The 24,632-nt window shown below is 52.8% G+C and overlaps 1 protein-coding gene across 5 annotated transcripts in view; it reads right to left on the bottom strand.

Moving 5' to 3' along the window:
- The window catches only part of TLE3 (TLE family member 3, transcriptional corepressor), a 42,231-nt gene extending 22,918 nt beyond the window's left edge, over nucleotides 1–19,313 (bottom strand). For 2 of the 5 annotated variants that reach the window (XM_036242356.1, XM_036242366.1), the window contains exons 1-5: nucleotides 18,243–19,313; nucleotides 17,595–17,695; nucleotides 17,050–17,113; nucleotides 16,044–16,088; nucleotides 992–1,054 (exon numbers count right to left, since the gene is read on the bottom strand). In XM_036242356.1, coding sequence (XP_036098249.1) covers nucleotides 992–1,054; nucleotides 16,044–16,088; nucleotides 17,050–17,113; nucleotides 17,595–17,695; nucleotides 18,243–18,266 — 297 coding nt within the window. In that variant the 5' untranslated portion in view covers nucleotides 18,267–19,313. Of the gene's footprint in view, nucleotides 1–991; nucleotides 1,055–16,043; nucleotides 16,089–17,049; nucleotides 17,114–17,594 lie in introns of all 5 variants that reach the window. The other 3 variants (XM_036242346.1, XM_036242336.1, XM_036242372.1) reach the window with 2 other exon arrangements.
- Between the last annotated feature and the right edge of the window lie 5,319 nt (nucleotides 19,314–24,632).

The raw sequence follows: 24,632 nt of genomic DNA on the forward strand, positions 1-24,632 counted from the left end.
ATATGAATGAAAACAATGAATGGACTCGAGGTGACGATGTGTCCGTTACCTTCATCCACTGCAACAACGCACCACTCGAGTGGGGGCAGCTATGGGAAATCTCTGTACTTTGCACTCAGTTCTGCTATGAACCTAAACTACTCTAAAAAAGGGTCTTTTTAAAAAACCATTTTTCGGTGCATTCATTCCCTTCAGCCTTGAGGTAGCACCAGCTTCGTATGCAGCCGTCTCCCCCACTGGGCTGCAAATGCTGAGGACGTGGCCACATCTTATTTTTACATGAATTCAACGATTTAATGGTCACTACTCTTGACTCAGACCCGGGCCTCCAGGAGTGAGCTGAGGTCCCAGCCACGGAGGGGCACAGAGGCCGGGGCCTGCCCAGCTGGAGGGAGCTCTGATGGACGAAAAGGGCCTCTCAGGCTGTTCACCTGTCTGCCCTGTACCAAGGAGCCTCCTTGAAGATGTTTCCACCAGCTCAGCCCCTGGCCGGGTGGGAGCCCCTTGGAAAGCGGCTTAGGGGGTGATGTGACCGATAAGGCATGCCCTTGGCAAGTATACTGTCCTGAAGGGTGCAGTCCCCTTTGGGTCCTGGCTTCCCTCACAGTGTCTGGGTCTTGGCACTGACTGGCCAAGTTCCCTTGCTCCTAGGTGGTTCCAGGTGTGGAAACTGGGGCACAGGGAAGCAGAGATTGCATTGGATACGGCACTGGAGGGCACAGGGGCACCCACTGCCCATTGCCACTCCAGTGGCAGGCCAGAACCCTCCTCCCTCGTCTCAGGCAGTGGTAGAGAACCAGTTCTACCAGAAGAATGAGCACAGTGTCCCTCTGCTGGGGCTCCAAGCTCTGAACCGGCGGGAGAAGGCCCTGCAAACCCCAAGCTGTCAACGTCAGTCAGTGGGAATGAACAGGGGCTGGGGCTCCGGTGAGACCTAGTCAGCCAGTGGGCTGCTTTGGAAAGAAAAGGACACAGCAAAAGAAGGCCTTACCTCTTGTGATAGGAAAGGCATGATCTGTGCTAAAATTGTGTTCAGTCTCTTCGCAATCTCTGTCTGCAAAAGAAAAGAGACCTCATGAAGCTTAGGCAAATAAATCAAGTCAGACTTGAAGTGCAAACTCCCCCAACCACAAACCCTCCCACCACACCATCTTCTCCACCTCAGGAGCCTCTCTGCTAAATCGCAGCATGAAGAAATCTTCCAACTCCCCCTCACCAGGCTGCTTACATTCTGGGGAGCTCCAATTTCCTATCAGAGGAGGTCTATCTGTTCGGGTCAGAATCTAGTTTGTCTCCTCTGGATGGAAGGCCAATTAAAAAAATAAGCAACACAGAACAGGAATGACCCACACACGCAGCACACCCCGGGAAACCTATCACAAGAGGCAAGCGCAGTACAGTGAGGAGGGGATGCCATGCCCAGTAGCCCAAATGGCAACAGCCAGACAGGTTAGGCTCTCGGACAGATCGGGAGGTGACGGGAAGTCCTTGGGGGGCATGTGCCAAAGGGTCCTCTGGGGCCACCCCACACAAGGTGATATGTGGCTTCCATGGTCTTCCTGCACCCCCACTTTTCATTGCTGCCTCTCCCATCCATGTGCCGCCCAGCCTAAAATCCCACCACTAACACTGCATGTTTTAGGGTAAAGCCTCGCCTTTCCTAGAAGCTGCTCAGGAGGTAACTCTTCAGATCCCTAAGTCTTCACTGCAGTTGATCATGGAAAGGCTGATCAATTCTCGGTCCACCCCCTAACACTCCAGATAAGATCACATTTGCCACCCATATGCTACGTGAACCCCAGATCAAGAGTGTTAAAGCGGTGCTAAATGGGTAACGGAGCCCAGACAGGAAGGCCTACAGCCAATACCGAAGTCACACAGCTGCTTCTCTTATCTCATTCTGAATCCTGAGGCCCCAGGACCGAGGTTCCAGCCATCTTCCAAAGACAAAGCCCTGACGACAGCCTTTAAAAATCTGGATCATCCGTCTGTCAAATGATTCCGGATGAGAAATCCTTGGGCACTTAAAACAAAAACAATGCTGCCTGCAGGCTTATCAACGGACCCTGGACCTCTGGAGAATTCCTGGAGCCAACACTCCCAACCCAGCCACTAAGGAGGACACCTGTGGTTTGTAAAGGGGCAGGCTTTTTGCAGCCCTGTGTCCTGGGGCCGCCGGCCACAGTGGCAGGCTCCACACGGAGTCTGTTCACCATAAGGGGCCTCCTGCGAGGGGACCAGAGACTGCTGCTCTCTCCTGGAACACTCCGATTCTCAGGACCGGGGTCAGGCTTGTCACTGTGGGTGTTTGTGGTGGAACAATGCTTTGTTGTGAGAGGGCTGTCCCTTGTATGCCAGAGCAACTGTCAGTAATGGTCCCTACTTCCAAACTTCTAGGGTGGTGGGGAGGATCCCAGAACCCATGGCCACACCTGCCCATTTGAGGTGCACTCTAGAAAGGACATTTACGTCAGGGTTCCTCCACCTCGGTGCTGCTGACGTTCGAGGCTGATACCTCTTTGTTGTGGGGGTGTTCTGCGCATTGTAGGGTTTTTAGCAGCACCCCTGGCCTCCACCCACTAGATACCTGCCATTCATATTGTAAGGAACCTGGGAAGATTACTAATTATTGTATAAATTATTAATCTAGGTAAGTGGGAAGAGTTGACTCCAAAATAGGGTTCTTTCTCATTTCTGTTCATTTTTTCCTCCCCCAAACCGACTGATAAGGGGAAGGGGAATGAAGTATGAAAGTCGAGGTTGTACACAGCAGGAGTTCTAGAAACAATCAGCCAGTCTGCATCTCAGTCCAAAGCTGCATAGAGCAACATGGTCACTCAACTGTCTCCTTTATGTGCCAAATGAGAATAGAAAGATACATTAAAAACAAACAGAAATAAACTAGGTTCACTGTTTAGGAAGCTCATTGGTCCATGGCCTCTTACCTCAAATAAGTAGCTTAGCAGTGCCTAGCACATAGTAGGTGCTCAATAAGTGTTTAGCCAGAAGAATCGCGCCGGCCTTCCTACATTTATTTTTCACAGTGATATGTCCCCCTGGCTGCTGCCCTGGGCCTGACCCCGTGTGGACAGCATCTGTGGGCGGGGCTGTGGTAAATGAAGTGTTGACACACTCCTGGGAGGTGGGGTGGGCAGCAGCCAAGCCCTCTGCCAACAGGGTGAGGCCAGACCAACCACAAGCGGGGGCCCCCTCCCCACAGCCACCAAGGCAGGCAGCAGGCTCTGAACCTTCCCGGTCACTCTGGCCCTTACTCAGCAACTACCACTCTCACACCCTCTGGGGTAGGTGGTTACGAAAGGTTCCCAGCTACTGTCCACTTCCTCTAGCAGACAAAGTGTCCAGGTCTTGGTAGTGATGGGAAAAAGGCACTGAGCTTCCCCTTCCCCGTGCGGTTAGCAAACACACAGCCATGGGCGTCCCCTGCATGGGATTTTCCCAGAGCCCAGTGGAGCCCGGCTGTGAGGAGAGGGGATCTGCCAGGATTTCACGGAGCCATTCCCAGCTGAAGGCCTGGCATCCAGGACACCAGGTGAGCACGCAGCGTCATCACAGCAAGTTCCCTCCAACTCACCCTTCCCACCTCGGAAAGCGGTTCCTGCCTCCACCTGCCTCCCGACACCCATCGACCAAGTCCAGTGGGCAGCTCCAGGTGAGGAGTGCTCTGAGGCCGGCCTGGCACCCAGGCTCTCTCTCGGGCTTGAATGCCACGCAGAGGCCTCACTGTGTGGCAGCTGGAACTTCGGTACACAAGACAGGACTGCACAGGGCTGGGGGCCGGCAGAGGAGGGGGTGGTCTTACACTTGGAGAGCTTTTACAATGAGCCACAGCTAGAAGTCCTTGGGTCTGGGTTTTCTTTGTGCTGGGAGGAGTTGGGGTTGAAGGGTACGCCAACCGCACCCCTCCTGGCTGGAACTGTGCCATTGTCTGCTGTGGGCAGCTTTCCCCTCCCGGTCTCCCTCAAAAGTAGAAGCAGGGACAGCCTTGCCCACCTCTGCACAGGCCACCCAACCGAGCGCGGCTCAGGGGCCTCGGCTGAGTCACAGAACGAACAGGAAAACTGTTCACTAAATGATGTTTTTTTTCATGATGATTTGTTCTGAGGGTGGTGATACCAAGAGAAACTCCTAGAAACAGAAAGTTGGCTGGACAGAAGCACTCTTAACAACAATGATGATAATAATGGCTAACATCCGCAGCCCCAGCTATTTCAAGCATTGTACGTGTGTGAGCTCACACTTACCCTGCCGGGAAGTCGCTTGTTAGAAATCTCCATTTTCAGATGGGGAAACTGACACTCAGCAATTAGGCAACTTCACTAAATGACTTCCTACCAAGAAGCCAAATTTCCACATTTTGATAGAACGCAGAGAAGTCTTTTTGAAAGAAAAACGATCGTCAGAGTTAATAATCGACAGCATTTCTGATGAAAGCAGCTGTTGAAACAGCATTTTATCCAACTCAAACACCAGTTCCAAGAAGGGAAGAAAACAAAATCAAGATGTGTGACTTCAACAATCGGGACAGTCACCAACCACAAACTGGAAGGAGATCGTGGGCTGGAAAACGCCTCTGGCAGCTCAGGGCGCTGTTATCAGGGAGGCCGCCCGCCCTCCATCCTCCCCTCATCTCGGCCGCCAAACCACGACCTGTGAGCCCAGCGCCTGGGACCTGAGGCTGACAGGAGGGGTGCCTGCGGCAGGAAGACTGCTTCCTTTGGAAAAAGGTGTTTGGGGAGCCTCGTGCTGCCTTTGAAAGTTCCTTTTCAAGTGTGGTTCAAAGAAGGCGGCTCTGCTGGTAGAAAAACAATGTTGCTGGGGAGGAACTCATCTACTAGACACGGGCGCTTCAGAGACACACGCGTGGAGACCCTGCGACGCGGAATCCGCGCTCCCACACGGGCGCTCGCAGCAACATCTGCCCTGTGTCTCTGTCGAGATTGTTAGGCAAATAAATGAGGGAAACAAGATAGTGGGGGGCAAGTGTAATTTCCCAAAGAGCAATCTGCTCGCTGTGCCTTAGGAGCTCCCACTTGCCCCATCATCTCCATTAAAGCAGGACCTCCAAACATCTTGCTGTAAAGCGAGGGTGCTTGAGCCTTCTGCAAGTGGATCTCTCTCCCGGAGCGCCGGCATCCACTCTGCTGCCTCCGACCCCGGGCCTCTGACCCAGGACACCACCTCAAGGAAGGTGGAATCTGCTTGGGCACTCCGGCCCCAGCAACCTGTCACCCCTGACCTCAGCACCCAGCCAGGCTTTGGCCTTTTTTTAATTTGAGCCGACTGCTCCAAGCACAGCTGCCAGCCACTTCCACAGCTGGTCTCTCCACTATTAAGCGTTAAACTGCCAGGCAGTGTAGCAGTCGGCTCTGGAGAACGCACACCCCTTCTTACCCTCAGCCAGACAGACAAGGACAGGGAGAAATCGCCGTTTTAAAAAGCGTGTTCTGACCCAAAGCCACACAGAAATGATACGGCTTCTGCTCCCAGCTCTGCCTCCATCTAGCTGCATGGCTTTGGGCAAATCACTTCCCTCCACTGGGCTTCAAAGGAATTGGGTAACTCATAAAATCCAGGGGCCACCATTTAGAGTTGAGAATACTGAACATTCTTGAAGTGCTCCGTGACGTAGCACTCCCTCCATAAAGCTCAGTAAGATGGTGCATGGCATGAATTTAAAGGACGAGCGAAGAGGCAGCCACCTTGAGGCGTTGGTGGTTGCTGGGTGGTGGGCTAGGGTGGGGTTCAGTCCCAAGAACCAGTCTTCATAGCAAGAACCATTCAAAGGTGACCATCAAACATGTACACAAGTGTCACAGAGCACTGCTGTCCTAGAACTGTACAGGCCAAGCAACTACTGGCCGGGTTCTCTGATGGCTGTGAGCTGAAGACAGCCAGGCAAGGCCCCTCCCTTCCAGATGTATCCTTCAGTGGGAAGTGAATTTCCATGTCTGTGAGACAGCCAAGGGCTGCCACAGGGCTCCTGGTTCACTTCTACAACACGGATCCTTTCCTGGGACAATCAGGGCGGTGTGCTGTGAATCCAGAGACCCATCTGTGCATGTGTGTGAGAAAAACGAGATGAGGAGAAGACACCCGTCTGCGTGAAACATGAGGTACACTCCCAAGCCACGTGGAAATGGTGGTTTTCAACTCAGCTGTCTGGCACGCTGTGTGATCTCTGGAAAGACGTCCAGTGGCTGGGCCTCAGGTCACTCTCCTTGAAATATGTGTGTTTGGGGTAGGGACATGGTCCACTCTGGGATTCTTGAATTTGAATCAGGTTTAACCTGGCTCTTTGCCTCAAGTCCTGGGGTATTCCAAGCGAGCCTGCTTCATCTTCAATTAAAATCACAGGAGCATGCCCTGGCCGGTTTGGCTCAGCGGTTAGAGCGTTGGCCTGCGGTCCTGAGAGACCCAGGTTCGGTTCCCGCTAAGGGTGCGTACCTCGGTTGCAGTTTGTCCCCGGCCCTGGTTGGTCGTGCGGGTGGCAGCCACTCGATGTGTCCCTTTCACGTTGATGTTTCTCTCTCTCTCTCTCTTCCTCTCTCTCCCTCCCACTCTACCTGAACAAAAAAAGGAAAAATGTCCTCGGGTGAGGATAAAAAAAAAAAAAAAATCACAGGGGCACAGGGAGGGCTGGGGGTCTGTGCAAAAGAAGGAGGCTCCAGCGGCCAGGGGCCACGGTCACCAGCAATCACATGTTAGAGGATTCCAGAACACTGTGTCTGGGCAACTTTAACTTAAAATATCCATTGCATTTCTAAGGCAATTCTAAATTGATAGGCCCTCAATTATTGGAATAGAAGATGACATTCCTCACCAGGCAGTTTCTCCTTGGACCAAATAAAGCAAGTGGGCATTTTATTGCTGGTGGGAGGGAAGTCTAGGGACAGGGAGGGGTGAGACCTCCAGCAAAGCTGGCCTGGCATTCGGAGGCCCCGCTCCATCCCTGCCACCGGCTCTGGGGGAAAGCACCACGGTGTCATTAAGAGGAGGACAAATAAATGATCCACTTAGCAACCGAGGGAGATAATGACCCCTGTTTCTGGAGGGGCTAGGGAGGTTTACATCACAGATCACTCAATGATAGGTGAACCTCCTTAAAGGCCCTTTTAGCACTGACATATTGATCAAATTATATATAACTACAACACCATTAAATATTTATGCTTCCGAAGAAGCCTGCTGAATTCTTTATGCTGGGAGGGTTTGGTACAAGAGAAGGGCCAGCTCTGGGGTGACCCTAAGGATCTGTCTCCCATCGGAGGGAATGGGGCGGGCTGGGGTTCGCCTGTGATAGACACTCTATGCACGAGACCCCAGGTCCTTCACACAGGGCAAGGACGGCAGTGAGGACCCCACACACCCACCCCTGCCCAGCGAGGACATCAGAAAGGCAAGGGAGTCCGGGGTGCTGATTTGTGGCGTGACCCCTTTCCACACGCTTCCCTGAAAGGAATTCACCTTTTTCTTTCTCTCCCTACCAGAAATCCCAGACACCTTCTGCCAAGAGTCTAGGGAATATGGGGATTGAGAATAGTAAGGCTGAGCGAGGAAGTGGAGGTAGAGGAAGATTCTAGGCCACTGACCTTGGAAAGAGTTGACAATGCAAAATCCTGCATTCCAGTCCCAGGTCTGTCCTGCACTTGGGCCTCAGTTTCCTTTCCATGAAGGAGGCAGATTTGGGTCCAATACAATAATCTCAAAAATGAATTAAGTGCGGTGCACAAGTGAGTGCCCCATCCTCAGGGCTAGACACTAGTCCATGGGAGGGACCTGGGCCCCGATGTCCCTGGCGCTAAGACTCTAAGACTCTCATTTCTCAGTCTTTGTTTCCATCCACCAGGCTTCCTGTTAACAAGATCCAATAATCTTTAAATATTTGTTCACTTTAATTTCTTGGTTCCCAAACACACTAAACTCTGCTTGTCTCCCACCTCCACTCCAGGGGATGGCCCTCAAAGAACAGGGAAAGCCTTTTCAGGCGACACCTTCCCCCAACACTGCCCAATCACCCCAGGCGCTGCCACCCCCACCCTCCTCCTCCCCTCAGAAAACCCCCTGCCTCCTCCTCCATCTTCCCAGATTCCACTGGCCAACTCCCACAAGGAGAAAAAATTCTCAGTTCGTCTCTTGGGGTTGTCATGGCAAAGCCTCACCTAATCCTCATGGAACATATGCAAATCTCCCCTCGCCCCTCAAAAGGCTGTAAAAGTCACATTACCCTTGCAGAGGCAGCTCCTTAAATTTTGGAGGTCTCCCCATGAGGGCAGTACTGCAAATGAAACACGGCTGTGGCTTTTCAAGGACAGGGGCTCTACAGGAAATCTGGGGGGCAGGGAAGGGAACATCAGGTGTAGGGGGAGAGGACAGGCTGTGGGTAGAAACAGCCTCATTTATCCACCTACCACCAAGTTCACAACCAAAGAACAGGTATGTCCGTTCCTCCAAGGGTCAGAGGGTCCTCTCGTCCCAAACAAGGACGGCATTTCACAGGCCATCACAATCAAAATCAGTTATTTAGAAACTTGTTCATACGACTGGCCCCCTCTCAAGCCCACCTCCTCCCCAACCACCACCCCAGTGGGCTGGCAGCGTTTCATTAAGAATTTTAAAAAACAGCTAAAGAGCTGTGAACAATGGTTATCAAGGATTTCGAAGGGCAATGAGATAAGGCCATTTACACACTGACACCCAAGGCAGGACAAGCACAGTTGACTAATTTACCTCCAAGCTACTGACCCTGCTTCCTCCTGGCAATCCGAATTCGGCATGTTTACCGGCTTTGTGCATCCTTATTCCCCAAATCTGTTTTATCATCTCTCCTCCTATCTAACCCTTTTCTCACCCCCCTTTCCTTCCCCTCACGCGTAAACTATCCATAACGAGAGAGGATTTTTAAAAATGCGTAAGCTACATTAAACACACGTTGAAATAAAGGTTTATGACACATTTCCTTTCACAATCACAACTTTTACAGCTGACAGGCTTCTCTCAGAAACCCGAAAAAGCAAGCCTTCTTTCCTTCCCAGAAAGTTCATACTGCTGCTGTACAGGTTAGGGAGAACCCCAACACCCTCACAAAATGCACACTGTGCATCCAAGTAACAGGCCAAGCCGTGTGCAGGGCTCATGAGCTTCAGTGACCACCCAGGGTCCTGTTCCTCAGGGAACTCAGCCCTGTCAATCCACACTCTTCTCCACCTGCCCCACCAGCCCCCATTTCAGAAACAGCCCTCCAAGGCCCCGGCAGGTCACCTTCACATCCCAGGCCTGTCCCACCACGCTCTGATGCATTCATTCTGGGGTTTGCTTGTCCCAGACCCAAATACCCATTATGTTAGGTTCCTACGGTAACAAGGTCTAATCTACTTTATAAACAATCGAGTGCTACCTAGGGCTATATTATTAAAACCAATAATATTTGGAAGATCAAAATTTCTACACTCTTTATCCTCAACAAAGGCCTTCTTTTTGAGATTATTTGGTGGTGGCGGCAGCTGCGCCAGGACCCCAACCCCATTCGTCACTCACATGGTGGGTCAGTAAAGGGCTGCCTAGGACACACGAGCCAAGCCCATCCATGCTCCCGGCCTTCGGCAAGAGCAGCCGGCAATGGCCAGTCAGACTGGACTCCAGACCCCCTCCTGGCCTTTCCCAGTGCCGACAGTGTGGCTCTCTCTACACCTTTCAAAGGATGCGATTGGTTAAGGGCGCTCCAGTGACAGTGGGTAAAGGAGGCCTCTTCCAAAGAGGCTGCTGCATCTTCAAAGTAATGAAGTTGGCTGGGGTGAAGGGGAGGGAGGTATTTGTTCTCAGGCAAAATCTTCAGGGCTGAGTCAATGGGACCTCTGGGTAACCAACCCCCTAAGCCTAGATGAGCCTCCACTTGAGAATATAAATCTCTGCCCCACCCACCCTTCCCATTTCAAGAGGGACTCTGCACAAGAACAGCCGCCTGGAATCTGATTTGAAAGGGGCTTAGAGGTCCCTGATCTGACTCTGCAAAAGGAGGACCCATTCTCCACAACCCCCACAACCCCCACAAGGGTGGCGTCTACCTCCACAGCCTGCGACTGTGCTGTGCGGCCCGTGCAACCTCCTTAGCAAATGAAAGGACTCAAAATCAGTGCTGGTGAGAAGTGCCAGGTCCTAAGGACTCTCAGGTGGGAGGCGCCATCCCCCGGGGTTTGCTGTCAGCAAAGGGTGACTCAAAGCAATAAACCCAGGGAATTATCCTTACTTATGTGAAGGCAGGAAGAAGTTTCTCCTTAGCCCCAACTCAAGGGGAAACATTCACTTTGAAAGGCAAGAAAAGAAAAGAAATAGCCAACAGACAAAGGCAAAGAGAGAAGGGAAGAAAGCTCTTGGCTGTGAGTCTCAGCGAGCATTTGTTGAAAACAAGATATTGTCCCTTTAAGCATATAAAAACAAGGCCCTTGAGCACGCAGTTCTCACTCTGGTACACAATTATAGGTGCTTTCAGCTGTCTAGCACTACTTCAAGTGCGCTCTTAAACCAGACTGTCAATGGCATGTTGAAAGCTATTTTGCTGGCTGCTATCATTAATAGCAAAGTGGAGAGCTGGGCTGATGAGAATTAAATATGGGGGAGGGGGCAGGTCATAACCAGTCATTACAGAATTACCCGTAGGAGAAAGGAGACAATGCCACATTAGGAAATAAAGTTCAACCCAGCATGTTCCGGTGGGGATGCAGACGGGCGGCTGCGGACACAGAGCATTCTCCGCCCCACCCCGGGCAGATGGCCTGGGGCCAGCCCTGGAGAGCCATCTGGGGAAGCAGAAGCCGCAGAGTCCGAAGTGTGAGAGCAGGAGTTCTTGGAGACCACTGCCGCAAAATGTCACCACCTCGTCTCACGCCCCAAGTGGAACCCCACCCCCCTCGCCTCTCTGAAGACTTGTGGCTTCCGGAGCACACTCACTGCCTTTCCGCGCACTGCTGCCACTGGGGGGGTCTCCAGTGCTGGCTTCTGTCACATAAACCCCTGCCCGCCCGCTGAGATGTGGCTCAAGTTAACAGCCCGTGGGTGCAGTCTTCTCCCCGCCTCCCCTTTCCCAGGAAGAAGCTGTTCTGTTCTGTCCTGAGCGCTCCTCCGGTGTCACTCGGCCAGATTAGCACTTACCTCACTGCGCTGCAATGACTGATTTAGATGCCCAACTCCCCAGTGGAAGGAAGGGTGTCTCATTCACCAGCCCCAGCCCACAAGGGCACATCCCAGGCCCCTAATCACCGTTTTGGGAATGAAGCCAACGCCCTCATTTGACTGATGAAGAAACTGGATGCTAAGCTGTGGGAGGAAGCCTGCAGAGCGTGAGGCCAGCCCACAGTTAAAACCCCCACTTCCTACTCACAGGGCTCAGGGAATCAGAATCCTACCCTCTGAGTAAAGAAAAACCAGCGTGTTTACTGAACACCTACTAAGTACACGTAAGAGACTCCAGCAGAGGGCCTTCCTCCATTTCTACAAAAATAAGATAATGTAGTGTGAGGAAGGGAATCACCAAAGCCAGATCACAGAGCAAACCCCAAAGTGATTGGCCTTGATCACCTTTTTGTTCCTGGTGTGCCAGGCGTTTGTAGAGCAAATAGGACAGAAAACATTCTCTTTTGCAGGAAGAAAAGGGGAACTCATTCCTTGACTGATTCACTCCTACAACGTGGAAATGAAGGGCCTCTGACACAGACTAGATCCTTCCTATACAAGGCGCACAATGTCATCAGCAGCAAAGAATGGGGGCCAGAGAAGGCAGGCGGTCTTAAAGGGTGGGGGTGGGTCCCCTCCTTGGTGGACAGGACAGTGAAGGGAGCTTTGAGCTCAGAGACCAAAGCTGAATAAGGAAGGGACACAGGACAGTGAGAGGACCTGTGTGACCACAGAGACTGTTCCAGGGAAGACTGGCAAAGCAGGAAAAGTCAGGTGGAAACCGAGGTGCAGAGGGGTTTTTAGATGGCAGCCAAAATGATACTGGCCAAAAATGATACTGGAATTTCTTCTTGGCTCAACACAGATGACACACAGATAAGCACTGCCCCAGTATAAGGACCTATGTCCCCTTCAATTTTGAGAGTGGTGCTACCTTCTCCCTGGGAGGGTCTTTGTAATCTCGCCACCTGTTGGCTCCCTCTGGCCACCCGTACCTTCACAAGGGACACAGAACTTCAAGCTGTGGTACCTAGAGATTTTCCAGCCAAAGCCCCTTACCACTTATGTGAGAAGCCCCCAAAGAGGGGAGATGGCAAATGGAGATTTCCTGTCTCTCCCTCAGCCCCGTGTTCACGGCCACCACCATGGCTTTCTGTAGCCTTGAGTAAAAAGTTCACAGGTTTTACAACTTTACCTCACCCATGAACCTTACCTCTGGGATCGTTACTACTTTTGTATTCCATGTATTATTCGCACTCAGATCATTAATTGTGCAAATAGCTGGCAATTCAGAAGAGGGCTGTGGGCAGAGGGTTTAGCTGAAATGGTTATACAACCAAAGTGGGGTACTTTGGACTTTGGTGTAACCAGGTTTCCAGCCTTAGCCTCTTGAGATAACAACACAGGAAGAAGCAATTGTAATTAAAGACACAGAGTGCTATTAGTTATACATGAGCACTCTTCATTTCTTGAGTCTTGCTGAAGAGACCTGGGGTGGGAAAGAAAGGCTGCACCAGTTCCCCTGCTGGGCCTCAGTTTCCTCATCTGTAACTTGAAAGGCTTGGACAAGAAGCCACAGGGCTCTCCTAGTTCCAGCATGGCAAAGGAAACTTAGAGAAAGAGTTGCTCAGTTTCTAGAAAAAGGTGACTGTACAGTGTTGGCGTGAGGCTGCCCCCAAATCAAAATGCCTCGAGTCCTCTTTCAAACCCTCAGCGCTCACCAGTGGAGGGTGCAGGAGGAGCCTGACCCAGTGTCCCATAGCATAAGGGCCTCACACCCAAGGCACAACGGTTGCTCCGACACGCTTGTTTCTAAGTGGCTTTGTGATCTGTGGGTGACACTGCAAAGCCTGTGCAGGAACAGGATGGAAACGGATGAGCAGGTCGGCCATCCTCACCTCCCCGGCCTCGCTGAATCAACCTTGACATTATGTCTGGAAGCCAGGGCTGGGAGGAGGTGAGTGACCTCTTCAAGTCTCAGGCCAGGCCCGTGATTCTGTAATCTTCACTTTACCATAATTAGGGATGGAGGCAGAAGAGTGGGAGGAGAAACCATTTATTACTTCTCTGGGGTTTGACAGCTTGGAAAAAGAACAAGAGGGAGACAGAAACAGCCAGGAGCGAAGCCAGCCACTGTGAGTTTAACCTCTCAGTAAAATAGCAATGGGCTGGACTCACCTCATCGGCTGCCCTCTGTCAACACCGGGCCCACTTGGCAGAAACTGTGGTCCCCAACTAACAGGCATTTCCCATAGTGGCTCTGGTGAGAGGATGTGTGAGACAGAGCAGGCCGAGGACCGCCACACTTCCCCAGGTGCTAGCTCAGGGGATCATCTATTATATAAAAAAAATACAGACAGTCCCCACCCCCAGCCCTGAGCTTAAAGATGAAGAATCCAGCCTGTTTGTTCCAGGCAGATGTAATCACACGAACAGTCAAGTCTAGAGGGCAGGACACTGCATGAATAATTCAAGCACTCCAGTCACTTGATTGTGTGTGCAGATAAAACACCAGTCAACCGCTAAACAGGTCAGCTGATAAACTTGTTTGCTCAGGCCTAACCACCTTCCGCCAAATGTACCCAAGCCCCAAACTACAATTAGTGGCCGGGTTTTCTTCTGCAGCTCGCAAGCCCAGGGAGTGGCCACCCCATTAGGTCAGCGTTGCACATCTCTGCAGAGGTTTCTTCACCTCCTTGTCTCTTTGTTCCTACACAGCCATGGGGCGATTTCACCCAACTCAGAGATCGCCATAAACGCGGCAAAGGCACAGCATTCAGAGCACCCACGCTCAGGCTGGGAAGCAAGGGGGAACTGGGGCTGGAAGGCAGAGGTGGTACGAGGGTGAAGCACCCAAGAGGGGAATCCAGAGGCTCGGATTTGAGTGCCAGCTCTGCCTTCTTGGCACCCCTAAAGCATCCGTCTCCTCGCCTGTAAACAGGGGACAGAGAATCTAGCTATCTGCCTCTGGCAGCTGACAGGATTAAATGAGACGATGTAACCAAACCTCAGGCACTCTTCCCCTAAGAACCCTGCTTGAGGAGTGGCCAGAACCCCAGATGCACACAGCTGCTTTTTATACAAATCCCACCACCACACCCGTTAAGGTCGTTAACTCTTTCCGAGTTCAGTGTCCTCAGGACTCTGGGAACAGCTTGGCTCTGCCAGCCAAGGTAAATGTTCTATGCCAAGAACCATCCACTCACACACGCGAGGAACACCACCCATTCAGACCTCAACATGCAACAACATATTACACCTTAATTAAAATAACTGCTGCTATAAATTTTAAACCTGGGTGCAATTACCCTCTTTAAACACACCCAAGATACTAAGCGCTGAGGAAAAAGAGGAGGTGGAGAAAGGGAGGAGGTGGCACTTTGTGTAACACCCCAAGGTCCATGAACACCTGGGACCCCAGTTCCACTTCGTGTAATCTTATCGCACCGGTAAGAACAGGTCAGTTCCACCTCAAGTTGGGCAGAACCATTCTGCTGAGAAGAAATACTTTCACATACAAAGTGGTATCTGTTGATGATGCCTGTGGGTCCAGCAGTAAAAACCCGGTAGACTTCATGAGCCTTCCTAAAGGGCTAATCACTCAGGAAGCCACAAGCTGGCTTCCCACTTCGCTCAGTCAGCTCAGGCCCCGTTCTGGCTGCCCTTTAGCCAACACTGGGCTCCCTCCGAGGGGGAAAGGAAACCACAGATTCACAAGGCTCTACACAAGCCACTGGAGCGGGCAGGAATCTCGGGGCATTCCAGAGGTCACCTGCCCTTCTCACCTGCCCTGGGTCCTGCCTCCTAAAAGGGCAAAATGGAAACCTTGTAAATGACTGTTAATTTACAGCAGAAAATCCATTCAAGTCACGGTCACCAAAGGCTAGCATGAGTCAACAGCCTTCTGAGATTTCATGAACACCAATTGTTAAAAAGAACAACAGGCCTGTGCCATTTATACATGCCAACACTAATAGCTGGCCAAGCCAAATTATAGGCAGCCTCTCCTCGGAACAGAAATACACAAACAGGCCTCTCCCAGAGCCCAGCCTAGCACCAGGGACTACTTACTGATATGCACCCAGATAAAGGGTGTTTGTATTTGCTCAGTTTGAGGTATACTGTTATTAGAAGAGTGACAATATGAGGTAGTTTACATATCCATCAAGCAGCACCACACTAGCTAAACTGGTTTGACTTCAGGATTTCAAAGGTGAGCTCAACTCCCAGCCATCTCAAAAGTCCTGGCCAGGCTGCCTGTGGGCAAGTTACTTCACCTCTCCTGTTCACCTTCCTTCTCCGTAAAATGGGAACGAGGCTGCCTTCAAATTAAGAAAGATGAGAAAGCTCCCTCATAAATGAGAAGCATTGGGCTTTTATTTCATTCCGGTTATATTTGTAAGCAGTTAGTGACTTGTTCCCTTTGAGTTTTGACAGCTCAGCTTGGCTTTTAAGACTCTCGAAGTTAAATCTTATCAAGGCAGAACATCACATCTTTGCACACACACACAACCACTCCTGTATTTCCTCTTGAAAATTTTACATTAAAACGGATAAAAGCAGCCAGCCACCTCTGGGTTTCAGGAGTTCTAATGCAGAACCTGAAAGTACAACTTTCCCTTTGCTCCTTTATCTTCCACCAAGATCCAAGACCAGGACAAATCTCACAAGCTCGAAAGCTCAACGCCCAAGAAATCAGCAACACCTCAGACCCTGCATTTCAAGGACTGGATCCATTCATTTTTCAAAAAGTAGGAGAAAGAACTAGGCTCATTTTCAAACATGAGGGGCCATAAAAAAAACCGTGTATTATGTAAGTTTTTAAAAAACATGTTTTTAAAGAGAAAAGCACTTACCTGCTTGTGCATTTCAATGTTCAAGCCATAGGACATCTCATAGTACTAAAAGTGAAAAGAACTACCATTAACAGACAACACAGAAATTTCTCCATTTTCCTGAATCAGCTTTTGGGGAGGTTTTGGTCAAATCGTACTCTCCTGATACATTTGCTAAAGACCCAAACCCCAAAGCCATTAATAGAGTGGTAATAGAGTAATAAGGGCTGAACGCCAGTGAGTGCTGTTCTCAACACATTATACATCCAGTAGTCAGAGAAGCTGGGCCCTCCCTTCCATAAGCACTGCATGTGCCATATATCCTGTTTATACAAGGTTCGGGTTCAACAGGGAATCGTGTGTACACTGGGACCCTCTTGTCCTCTGAGAGTTATTTAGCAATGTGTCGAAGCCTCTTATGTGGAAAGCAGTGCAGGGAGGCGCTTAAGTGCCTTCCATGCCCTCTCACAGACGATGATGTAAACTGCTGGAACAGACACTGGGAAAAGGGGAGAATGGCCATCTACTGCCCCAGGGCTGATAAGATTCTCAGTTGGGAAATCCCTGAGAGGTCAGTGGAGGCTCTTCCTTCACTCTCAGAAATATCTGGGGACAGAAAGGGGTTGGAGGGAGGGCTTAGGGCCCACTGTGGCTAGATCCCTGGGCCCCAAAGTTTCCAAACACTCCCAGGAGGGCTCTAAGGGAGATTTTTATCCAATCCTTAATATGGGCTAATCCAGTCCTGTCCTACTCGCCAAGATAGGGCAACCAGCTCTCCGTAAAACCTTCAAAAAAATATGAACTAAAGGGGCATAAAGGTAGCACAGAAGTGCCTGGGCCTGGGGTTTGGGTTTCTCTTTCTGCCTCTCCTCTTACCACCCTCCTCCAAGTGGCCGGCTGAAAGAGGCTGGGAAGGAACACTCAGAAGGCTCCCAGGGCTGCCCCAAGGGGGCTCTGGGGGGATCAGCTCCAGTCTGCCTGCCGGCACGCTCGCCCACCCACCCGCCGGGCCCTCGCCGCCTCTCACCATCACGTAATGGCGTTGCATCTCCGTCTTCTCGTTCGCCAGCTTGTCGTACTCCACTTTGAGGCTGCAAGGGCAGAGCAGCCTGCTCAGGCCTGGGGCCTACACAGCCTCCCCGAGGCCTCAACTGAGAGCCTCTGAGAGCCACTTTCCCACTACCCTGACGCCTCTAGGGTACCCCATTACCCCGCAGCCTCCGGCCGGAGGGGAGTGCAACAACTAAAACTTCCCGCGGCCCAACGATAAGACTAATACCGGCCACTGGAAGGCAGGTCCCTGACGCTGGCTCGCGAACCCCAAAACCCAGAGCCCAAGACTCCGACCCCCACCCCGGGGACCCCACGGGCGGCGCGGGGAGTCGGGAGGCTGCAGGCAGCGAAGGGTTAAGGCGCCGCGCTTGGAAAGGGGAAACAAAAGGCAGAGGCCAGACTGGCCTGCCGCCCCGAGGTCGGGAGCCCCCACCTTCCCCGCGGGGGGGCGGGGGGGCAGAAGCTGAGGCGGGGACGCCCCCTCCCCACCAGCCTCCGGGCGGTCCCCAGCAGCCTTACCTGTGATATTGAGCTTGCAGAAACTGGAATTCGTCTTTGATCCTGTCACAAGACTCAGCCACCGTGAATTTAAATCCCGGCTGCCCGGGTTGATGGGGAGCCTGGAGCCCGCGAAGACAAGACATGAGGGGGGAGGGGGGCGTCAGATGGGGTTCCCAGCGGCCCGCGCCCCTCGATGGCGTTCCCTCCGTCCCCCACCCCAACAGAGTGGCCACCCTAGCAGACCAGTGTCTTCCCAGCAAGTTTCTCAGCTCCCAGATGGGGTAGGAAGGGGTGCACCCCAATCCCTTCCGATTGGCTGCAAGACTCCCATCCCTTTAACGAAGGGGTCCCCCATTCCCAAGTAAGATGGGGGCGGGAGAGACACGCGGTTGAGTTAGGAGACTTAAGCGAGGGAGCAGAGAACAGCATGAAAACAAACAGGCCTCTGGGAACACAGGCAGCCCCCCATGACACTCTGGCGGAATGAGCTTCCTCTCAACAGCGCCCCCCCATCCCCTTTGTGTGAGCGCGCGCGCGCGCACACACACACACACACACACACACACCCCAGAAAGGTAGCAACAAGCAAAATGGAGGTGCCAGATAAACTGCCTCGTTTACCTTGCTATGATAGATGCTTAAATAAACCGAGTTGCAATTACTCACCGGATGTCTGCCTTGCGGATACATGGCAGGGAGGGGTCGTGATTCCAAGAGCGTGGAAGCGCGGAGAGCCCGGGCTGGAGAGGTGCGGGGGAGGGGGGAGCCAAGCCCGAGCGAGGGGCGGCCGGCAAACCGAGAGCTCGCCCCCGGCCCCCCCAGCCCGCTCTCACAGCAAAATCCCAGAGTCGGGCGCCCACCCCAAACGGAGACAAAGAGCCGCGGAGCGAGCGGCAAAGTCGTCGGTGGGCGCCGAGGTCGGCGGCGGGCGCGGGCTTTGTGAGCCTAGGGCTCTGCGGGCTGTGGCCGGCCGCCTTCCCCAGGCAGCGTGGAGCGCGTCAGAACCTGGGGCTGCGCAGACATTGTCTCCTCCCCGGCGGGTCCGGCGCGGGGTCCCGAGGACAGGGCCCCCTCCTGGGGCGAGCGCGGGCCCCCTCCAATCACTGAGGTGGGAGGGGGGCGCGCCGGGGCAGCCCCAGCATCCGTGGAGTGCAGGTCCAAACCCAGAGGCGGCTGTCGGCGAGAAGAGGAAGAAGGCCGGCTCCGAGGTGGCGGCTAGGGCCGCAGGAGCGCCGGAGGGTGAGGGCGGGAGCCGACGCCCCCCCTCGGAGTGGAGAGCCTGCTGTTCCGTCTGCTACTGCTGCCGCCGCCGCCGCCAGCCCTTCCCAGGGCCGAGAAGGAAACTCCGGCTCAGTGGGTGCAAATCAGCCGACCTGGCATCTTAACTCCATCGGCACAGGAAGAAGCCTCCGCTAAGGGGTCCTCGCTGTTCCCAGCTCAAGCACCGCGTCTCCAACGAAGAGCGCTTGGCCCCGCCACAGCCGCCTCGGAGCGCGCAGGCAGGAGAACGCTGGAGGGGAGACGCAGCCCGAGACCCGGTAGCTCTGCGGCTGCCTTCCTCCTTCTCCTCGGCTCAGCTCTCCGCTCTGCACCACGACAAACCCCCAAACACACACACCCAACACACACACACACACCCCAAAAAGTGCCCCGGACCTGCGGATACCACACACAGACAAGCGAGGGGGGACGAGCACGAGGTCTGAACTGCCGCGAGAGCAGTTCCAAATAGGGACTGAAAAGTAACAAAATAATGTGGCAGCCTCGCCCCGCGCTGGCCAATGGGAGTGCAGGGCCCCACGTGGGGCCGCCGGACTCGGCCTGCGACTGGGCGCCGCCGGGCGCGACGTCACAATGCCCTCTTGTGTCTAAAACTATGCATGAAAAGTAGCAATCAGGCCCTACCCGCTGGTGACTTTAGCCTGGGAGTGAAAAACAGCGCTCCTCAGATCAGGAATTAACCGAAAGACATAATAAATAGATATATATTATAGTCCTGGACTGCTAGAGTTTTTCCCCCCTCTTTTTTCCTCCACGATGTACTAGCAAATAATTATTTGGCGGGAGGAGGAAAGAAGACAGAGGAATAACAACAAAAGGAAAAAAGACAAGCTGTACAGTCCTCAAAACCTGTGGCTGGTGTAATGTATCAGTTTATTCTGCAGTGGCGGCAAACGATTCCTCCCTTTAATCTCATTAGGTCTGCAGAGCAGCCCAATTAGATACTATAAAACAAACAATCACTTTGTCACTTTAATGTTTTCACTTCACAAGATTTAGGACGGAGAAAATGGTGGCTCCCAAAGTTGCCTCCCAACTTTGCTAGGAACTGAGGGTGTCCTTTTCTTTACTCCTTCTCTTGTGCACCACTCACCCCCCACCCCACAGCCCCCAGCTAGTCTTCTTTGTTCTTTCGCCCTTCTTTTCGGAAAGCCAAATAAACACTTCTTTGATGTGTGGCGGATGCCTGAGAAGAGAAGTCTGGGGAACTCTTGCTTGGCGGGCAGCACAGAAGGAAGGGCCGGGCTGCCCACGGACAACCAGCTCAGTTCGCGTGCCCCCACTGGGGACTCTTTCCCGGTGGGAACAGCGACGCCCTGGCCGCAGCTCCTCACTGCACGCGGAGGCCAGAGGTACCGAGTAGGGAATGGGGTGATGGCCCTGCCCCAGCCCGGGAATACCGAGTTCCGACCCGATTTACTCAGCCTGACCCGCCAGTGTCACAGCGTTGTGGAGGGCCTGTGGAGGGGCGCGCGTGCAGCCCTGCGGGTGTCTCGGCCGCCAGCCTCCACGCCCCGGGAGCTGCAGACGCTCACCCGCCCCCGCGCGCGACTCCGGGACTCCCCGCGCGGTCGCACAGACCACCCAAACCCCTGCGCTAGGGGTTACGTCAGGGCAGACAGGCCACGGGGAAGCGGATCCCAAGGAGCTCAGAGGCTGGACGTGCCGCACCTCAGACTCTGCGGGCGCCTTCGGGTGGGCGGGCCCAGGTGGCCCCCGAGTCCCTCCAGCATCTCCACCAACCCACACGCACTCCGGGTCAGTGGCGGGCGCGTGCAACCTGGCCGCGCGTCCCCGGATCTATATTTTCCCCTCATTAGGAGCGGAGTTCGCTTGTGCATCTTTAATGAGGAGCAGCTAGCGAGCGGGAGCTTAGAGGCCGGTGCGCAGGGAGTTACACGTGAGCGCCCGCCTCGGAGCTGAACTTCCCCGCGCACGGAGCTCGGGCCGCCCTCCCCGAACCGCGCTCCTCTCTTCATTTATTTATTTTCCTAAATAAAAACATAAACTGTGCGCGGCGCGCACCGAAGGGGGGGGTGGGGAGAAGCCCGGCTCGACAGATGCGAGAATCTGGCCGCAGCATTCATTAGACACAAAATGGCTCCTCTTTGGAGCTTTCCCCCTCCCCCCCTTCTCTGCCCTCCCCCTTACGTCACGGGTGGGCGCACCCGCTTCCTACCCGCCCCGCCCCTTTCTCGCTTCTGCACCCACGTGGGGGCCGCCAACTCCGCCCCGAGCAAGGCCAGAAAAACCAATCAGAGGCTGCTCAGTGGACTCCCTGTTACTGATTGGTGGAGCTGCCTTGAGCTGTCAGTTCGCGCCAGAGCTGTCAGTCAAAACCACGCGGGGTGGGGGAGCGCTGACAAATGCGGAGGCTTCTGAGCCTCCCGCTTGCAAATAGTGCTTGGAATGGCTGCTTAATTAGCTTTGAATGGCTTTTCCTTCCAGCTCAAACAATCTGTCACTACCATGTGGTATAAAGGAGCCATGCATAAAAAAGTAAGCAGAGGCTAAATATCAATTTGATTTTGTGTATCAAAGGAATATTTTATTTTTCTCCCTAGTAATGAAACGTATCAATTTAAATAATAAAAGGTAACACACACACACACACACACACACCAAAAAAAAAAAAAGATAAAAAAGAAAAACATCCATACTCCACGGTTCCCCAACTCCTGCACACGCCTGAAACAGGTAATTTCTAAGGCCCGAGTGCAAGGAGGAAGCTTGAAGATCGCTCCCCCGTCCCCTCTTAAACTTGCATTAAGTGTTTTGTTGTTGTCCAGAAGTCTGGAAGGAGTGATGGGGGAGGGGTGGCCTGTAAAAGGGGAGTGAGGACCAGGAGGGGGTGAACTTTAAAGCGATCTCTTTGAAGCCGCTAATCAAAGTGGAGGGGGTTTTAAGACCCCATAAACTGGGGATCCCACAGCAGGTCTCGATTTGGGAGCCGAGAGGAGAAGGGGGAGTGCGGGTGTGTGTCTCGTCCGGATTTATTAAGCACAATGCCTTCAAGATGCCGGGACTCGGCGCCTCGTCGGGCCTGCATCTCTCGGTCTCACTCTAGAGTAGCTCCGACTGCGCACGCCCGCCGTGGGCCTACGAGCTCAGGCCCACAGGTCGGTCAACGCGGACTGTGGACTTAAGAGCACAGCAGCTCCGTCTCGGGTTCGTGCGTTGCACCTACCCTGATGTCCGTACTCCTGGGGACCACGCGATCCAGGGCGCTCCTGCTGGGCAGACTCCCGTCGAGTTCACCTGTGAGCCTCAGCGCCCGCCAGCGCCGGCCGGGCATCTCAGAGGATCCTGCGGCCTCGTGTGATGGATGTGGCCGGGCAATTAGGAATGAGAACTGCGCTGGAGTGCTTATTATGTTCGAGGCAGGGCACTGCTATCCAGTGAGAACTCTATCCTCTCCTCTCTCCCGAGGGAAGCAGGCTGACTGGTAGCCCCATTTTATAGAGTAAAAAAAGGTCGAGAATGCGCAGCAATTTGCCCCAAACTGGGCAGAAGTGTCAGGATTCTAATCCAGGACAGCCTACTCGACAGCCAACCTCAGCTCCCCCTTTGCTTGCTGGAGCTGGATACACGCGAGCGTTTGCTGAAGGAAAGACACTCATTCACGCATTCATATTTATCCACTCATTCATTCACTATCAGTCCTTTCTGTGGGGTCACAGGCCCAGCTGCCCGCAGCTGGCTCCCAGTCGCTCTGCCATCCAGCGTCGATTCCAGCTCTCCTGAGCTGGCTGAGCCCCGAGCAGGAGGAGGAGCGGAGAGGTAACTAACTAGGCCAGCACCCCTATAAGCTCATCACCGCTCTACCCCCACTCCCATGCCACCCCACAAATCAGGAAAAACAAGGAGAAAAATAAATTTCTCTTATGCTTGAGAAAGAAAAAAGAAAACAAAAAACATGTATACAACACCCTGTCCAAAGCGCTTGACAATTATTTTTTAAAAAGGAGGGGAGTGGAGAGAAAGAGTTCAAACGTCTCTGTCTCAAGTTCTAATTGGAAACGTTTCAACTGTTTATGTTACAAGAAGTGTCAGGGTCATTTGCTACCGGAGAGCTGACTTTTCATTGGCTGCTTAATTGAGTACCTCGGAGTCTACCCCACGTGGGAGAGGAATTCCTGGCACCAAAAAAAAAAAAAAAAAAAAAAAGTCATCGGGGTAAGACAGAAAGCCCGGCCTGGATTTTCAGAACGAAGGCTTCCAGCCCCTTTTTTGGGGTGCAGAGTGGTTGGTGAGCAGCTGTTTACCAGCTACAAGAGCTGCTCCTCTGGTTCTCCAAAAGTCATTGTCAAACACTTTAGATAAATGCTAATAAATGTTTTCCTCCTTTCTCAAGAATTAAAGAGCCTAGCTCTGGCTCAGGTCAATCACCAGGCTGTGGCCTCCTATTTGAGGAACTAATCCCAGTGCCTTGGGTGGGGGTTGCATCCCTTCCCTTATAGCCTCTTCTGGCTTTGGTTTTTGGTGTGTGTTTTTTTTGAAGTCTCTGGGAGGGACTGCCCAAAGAAAGGGGAGATTTCCCTCGCCCATCCCCTTTGGTTAACTCTGTAAGGCTCCTGTAATTGTTGGCCTTTGACTCCATTGCTAGAGCAGTCTGTCCACCTTTACCCCCACTACCGACCAGTCACCCCAGGCCTTCCTCCACCAGCAGGCACCTCACCAGAGAGGAAAGGGTATTTTTATTTATTTAACCAACTCTTACATAGTGCTTACTCTGTGCCAGACACTGTTCTAAGCACTCAACAGATGTTAAAGCACTTAATCCTCTCACAGTGAATGAAGTGGGTACTATCAGTATCATCCCTATTTCATAGAGGGGGCAATTGACATGCAGTGGTACAATGGTTTGCCCAAGGTCACTTCAGTGGCTGATGGAATTGAACCCAAGCAATTTGGCTCCAGAATCTTCACCACCACACCCCACTCTACAAGCTTGGCTTTCCTGAAAATGCAGATCAGGGTTTCAGGACACATCACAGGACACTGGAGGGCCCCAGGAAATCCCAAAGGGAGCCCCCAAAGACCTCCTCTTTGAGCTACTTCATTTCAAGGAAGGCTCTGAAAGGTCACAGGACCTCTCGGGGTCCCTCAATCTCTCTTCCAAGTATCTGACTGGTCTAAGCTGTGTGACCTTGGGGGACTTCTTTATTCTTGCTAAGCTTCTATTTCCTCATCTGTAAAATGGAGATAACAATCCAGTCCACCTCTGAGGATTGATGAAGATAATGCATGTGATGTATTTAGTACAGATCCTGGCACATAGCTTTGGTGGCTATGATGATGATGTGGAAGCACCGCGTGATTCAACTCCTCACACATTTTCTGGGTGCTTGCAGAGAGAGGAAGGTCTAATGCCCCAGCCCTTGGGGCAATAAACCAGGAAATAGCCCCAACCTTATTCTACATATTCATAGCTAAACCCAGCTGGGAACACCCCAGCTCTCCTCCCCTGAGCTCCTGCCCAGCTAGGCCCTCCTGAGTTCATTAGGCCTTCCCCTCCCTTCTGGAATTTCCATTCTTTATCATGGTCTTCAGATGACCTTGGCTATCTCTGCCCAAGGACCCCTGAGATGTGTGGGGGATGGTAAGTAAGGAAAGAATGAGGGGACAACTCAAGAAATAGCCCTGTGGGCATGGAGGTGGAGGACGGAGGCAGAGGCGGAGAACTCAGCCTGGGACAGCAGGGGAGCCCCTGGCATTCTGAGAAGATAAGCCGCAGCAATGAAGTGTATGAGCATAAAGTAGTCTGGCTCTGAG

Source organism: Molossus molossus, unplaced genomic scaffold (assembly GCF_014108415.1).
Source record: "Molossus molossus isolate mMolMol1 unplaced genomic scaffold, mMolMol1.p scaffold_m16_p_1, whole genome shotgun sequence".
Lineage (NCBI taxonomy): Eukaryota > Metazoa > Chordata > Mammalia > Chiroptera > Molossidae > Molossus > Molossus molossus.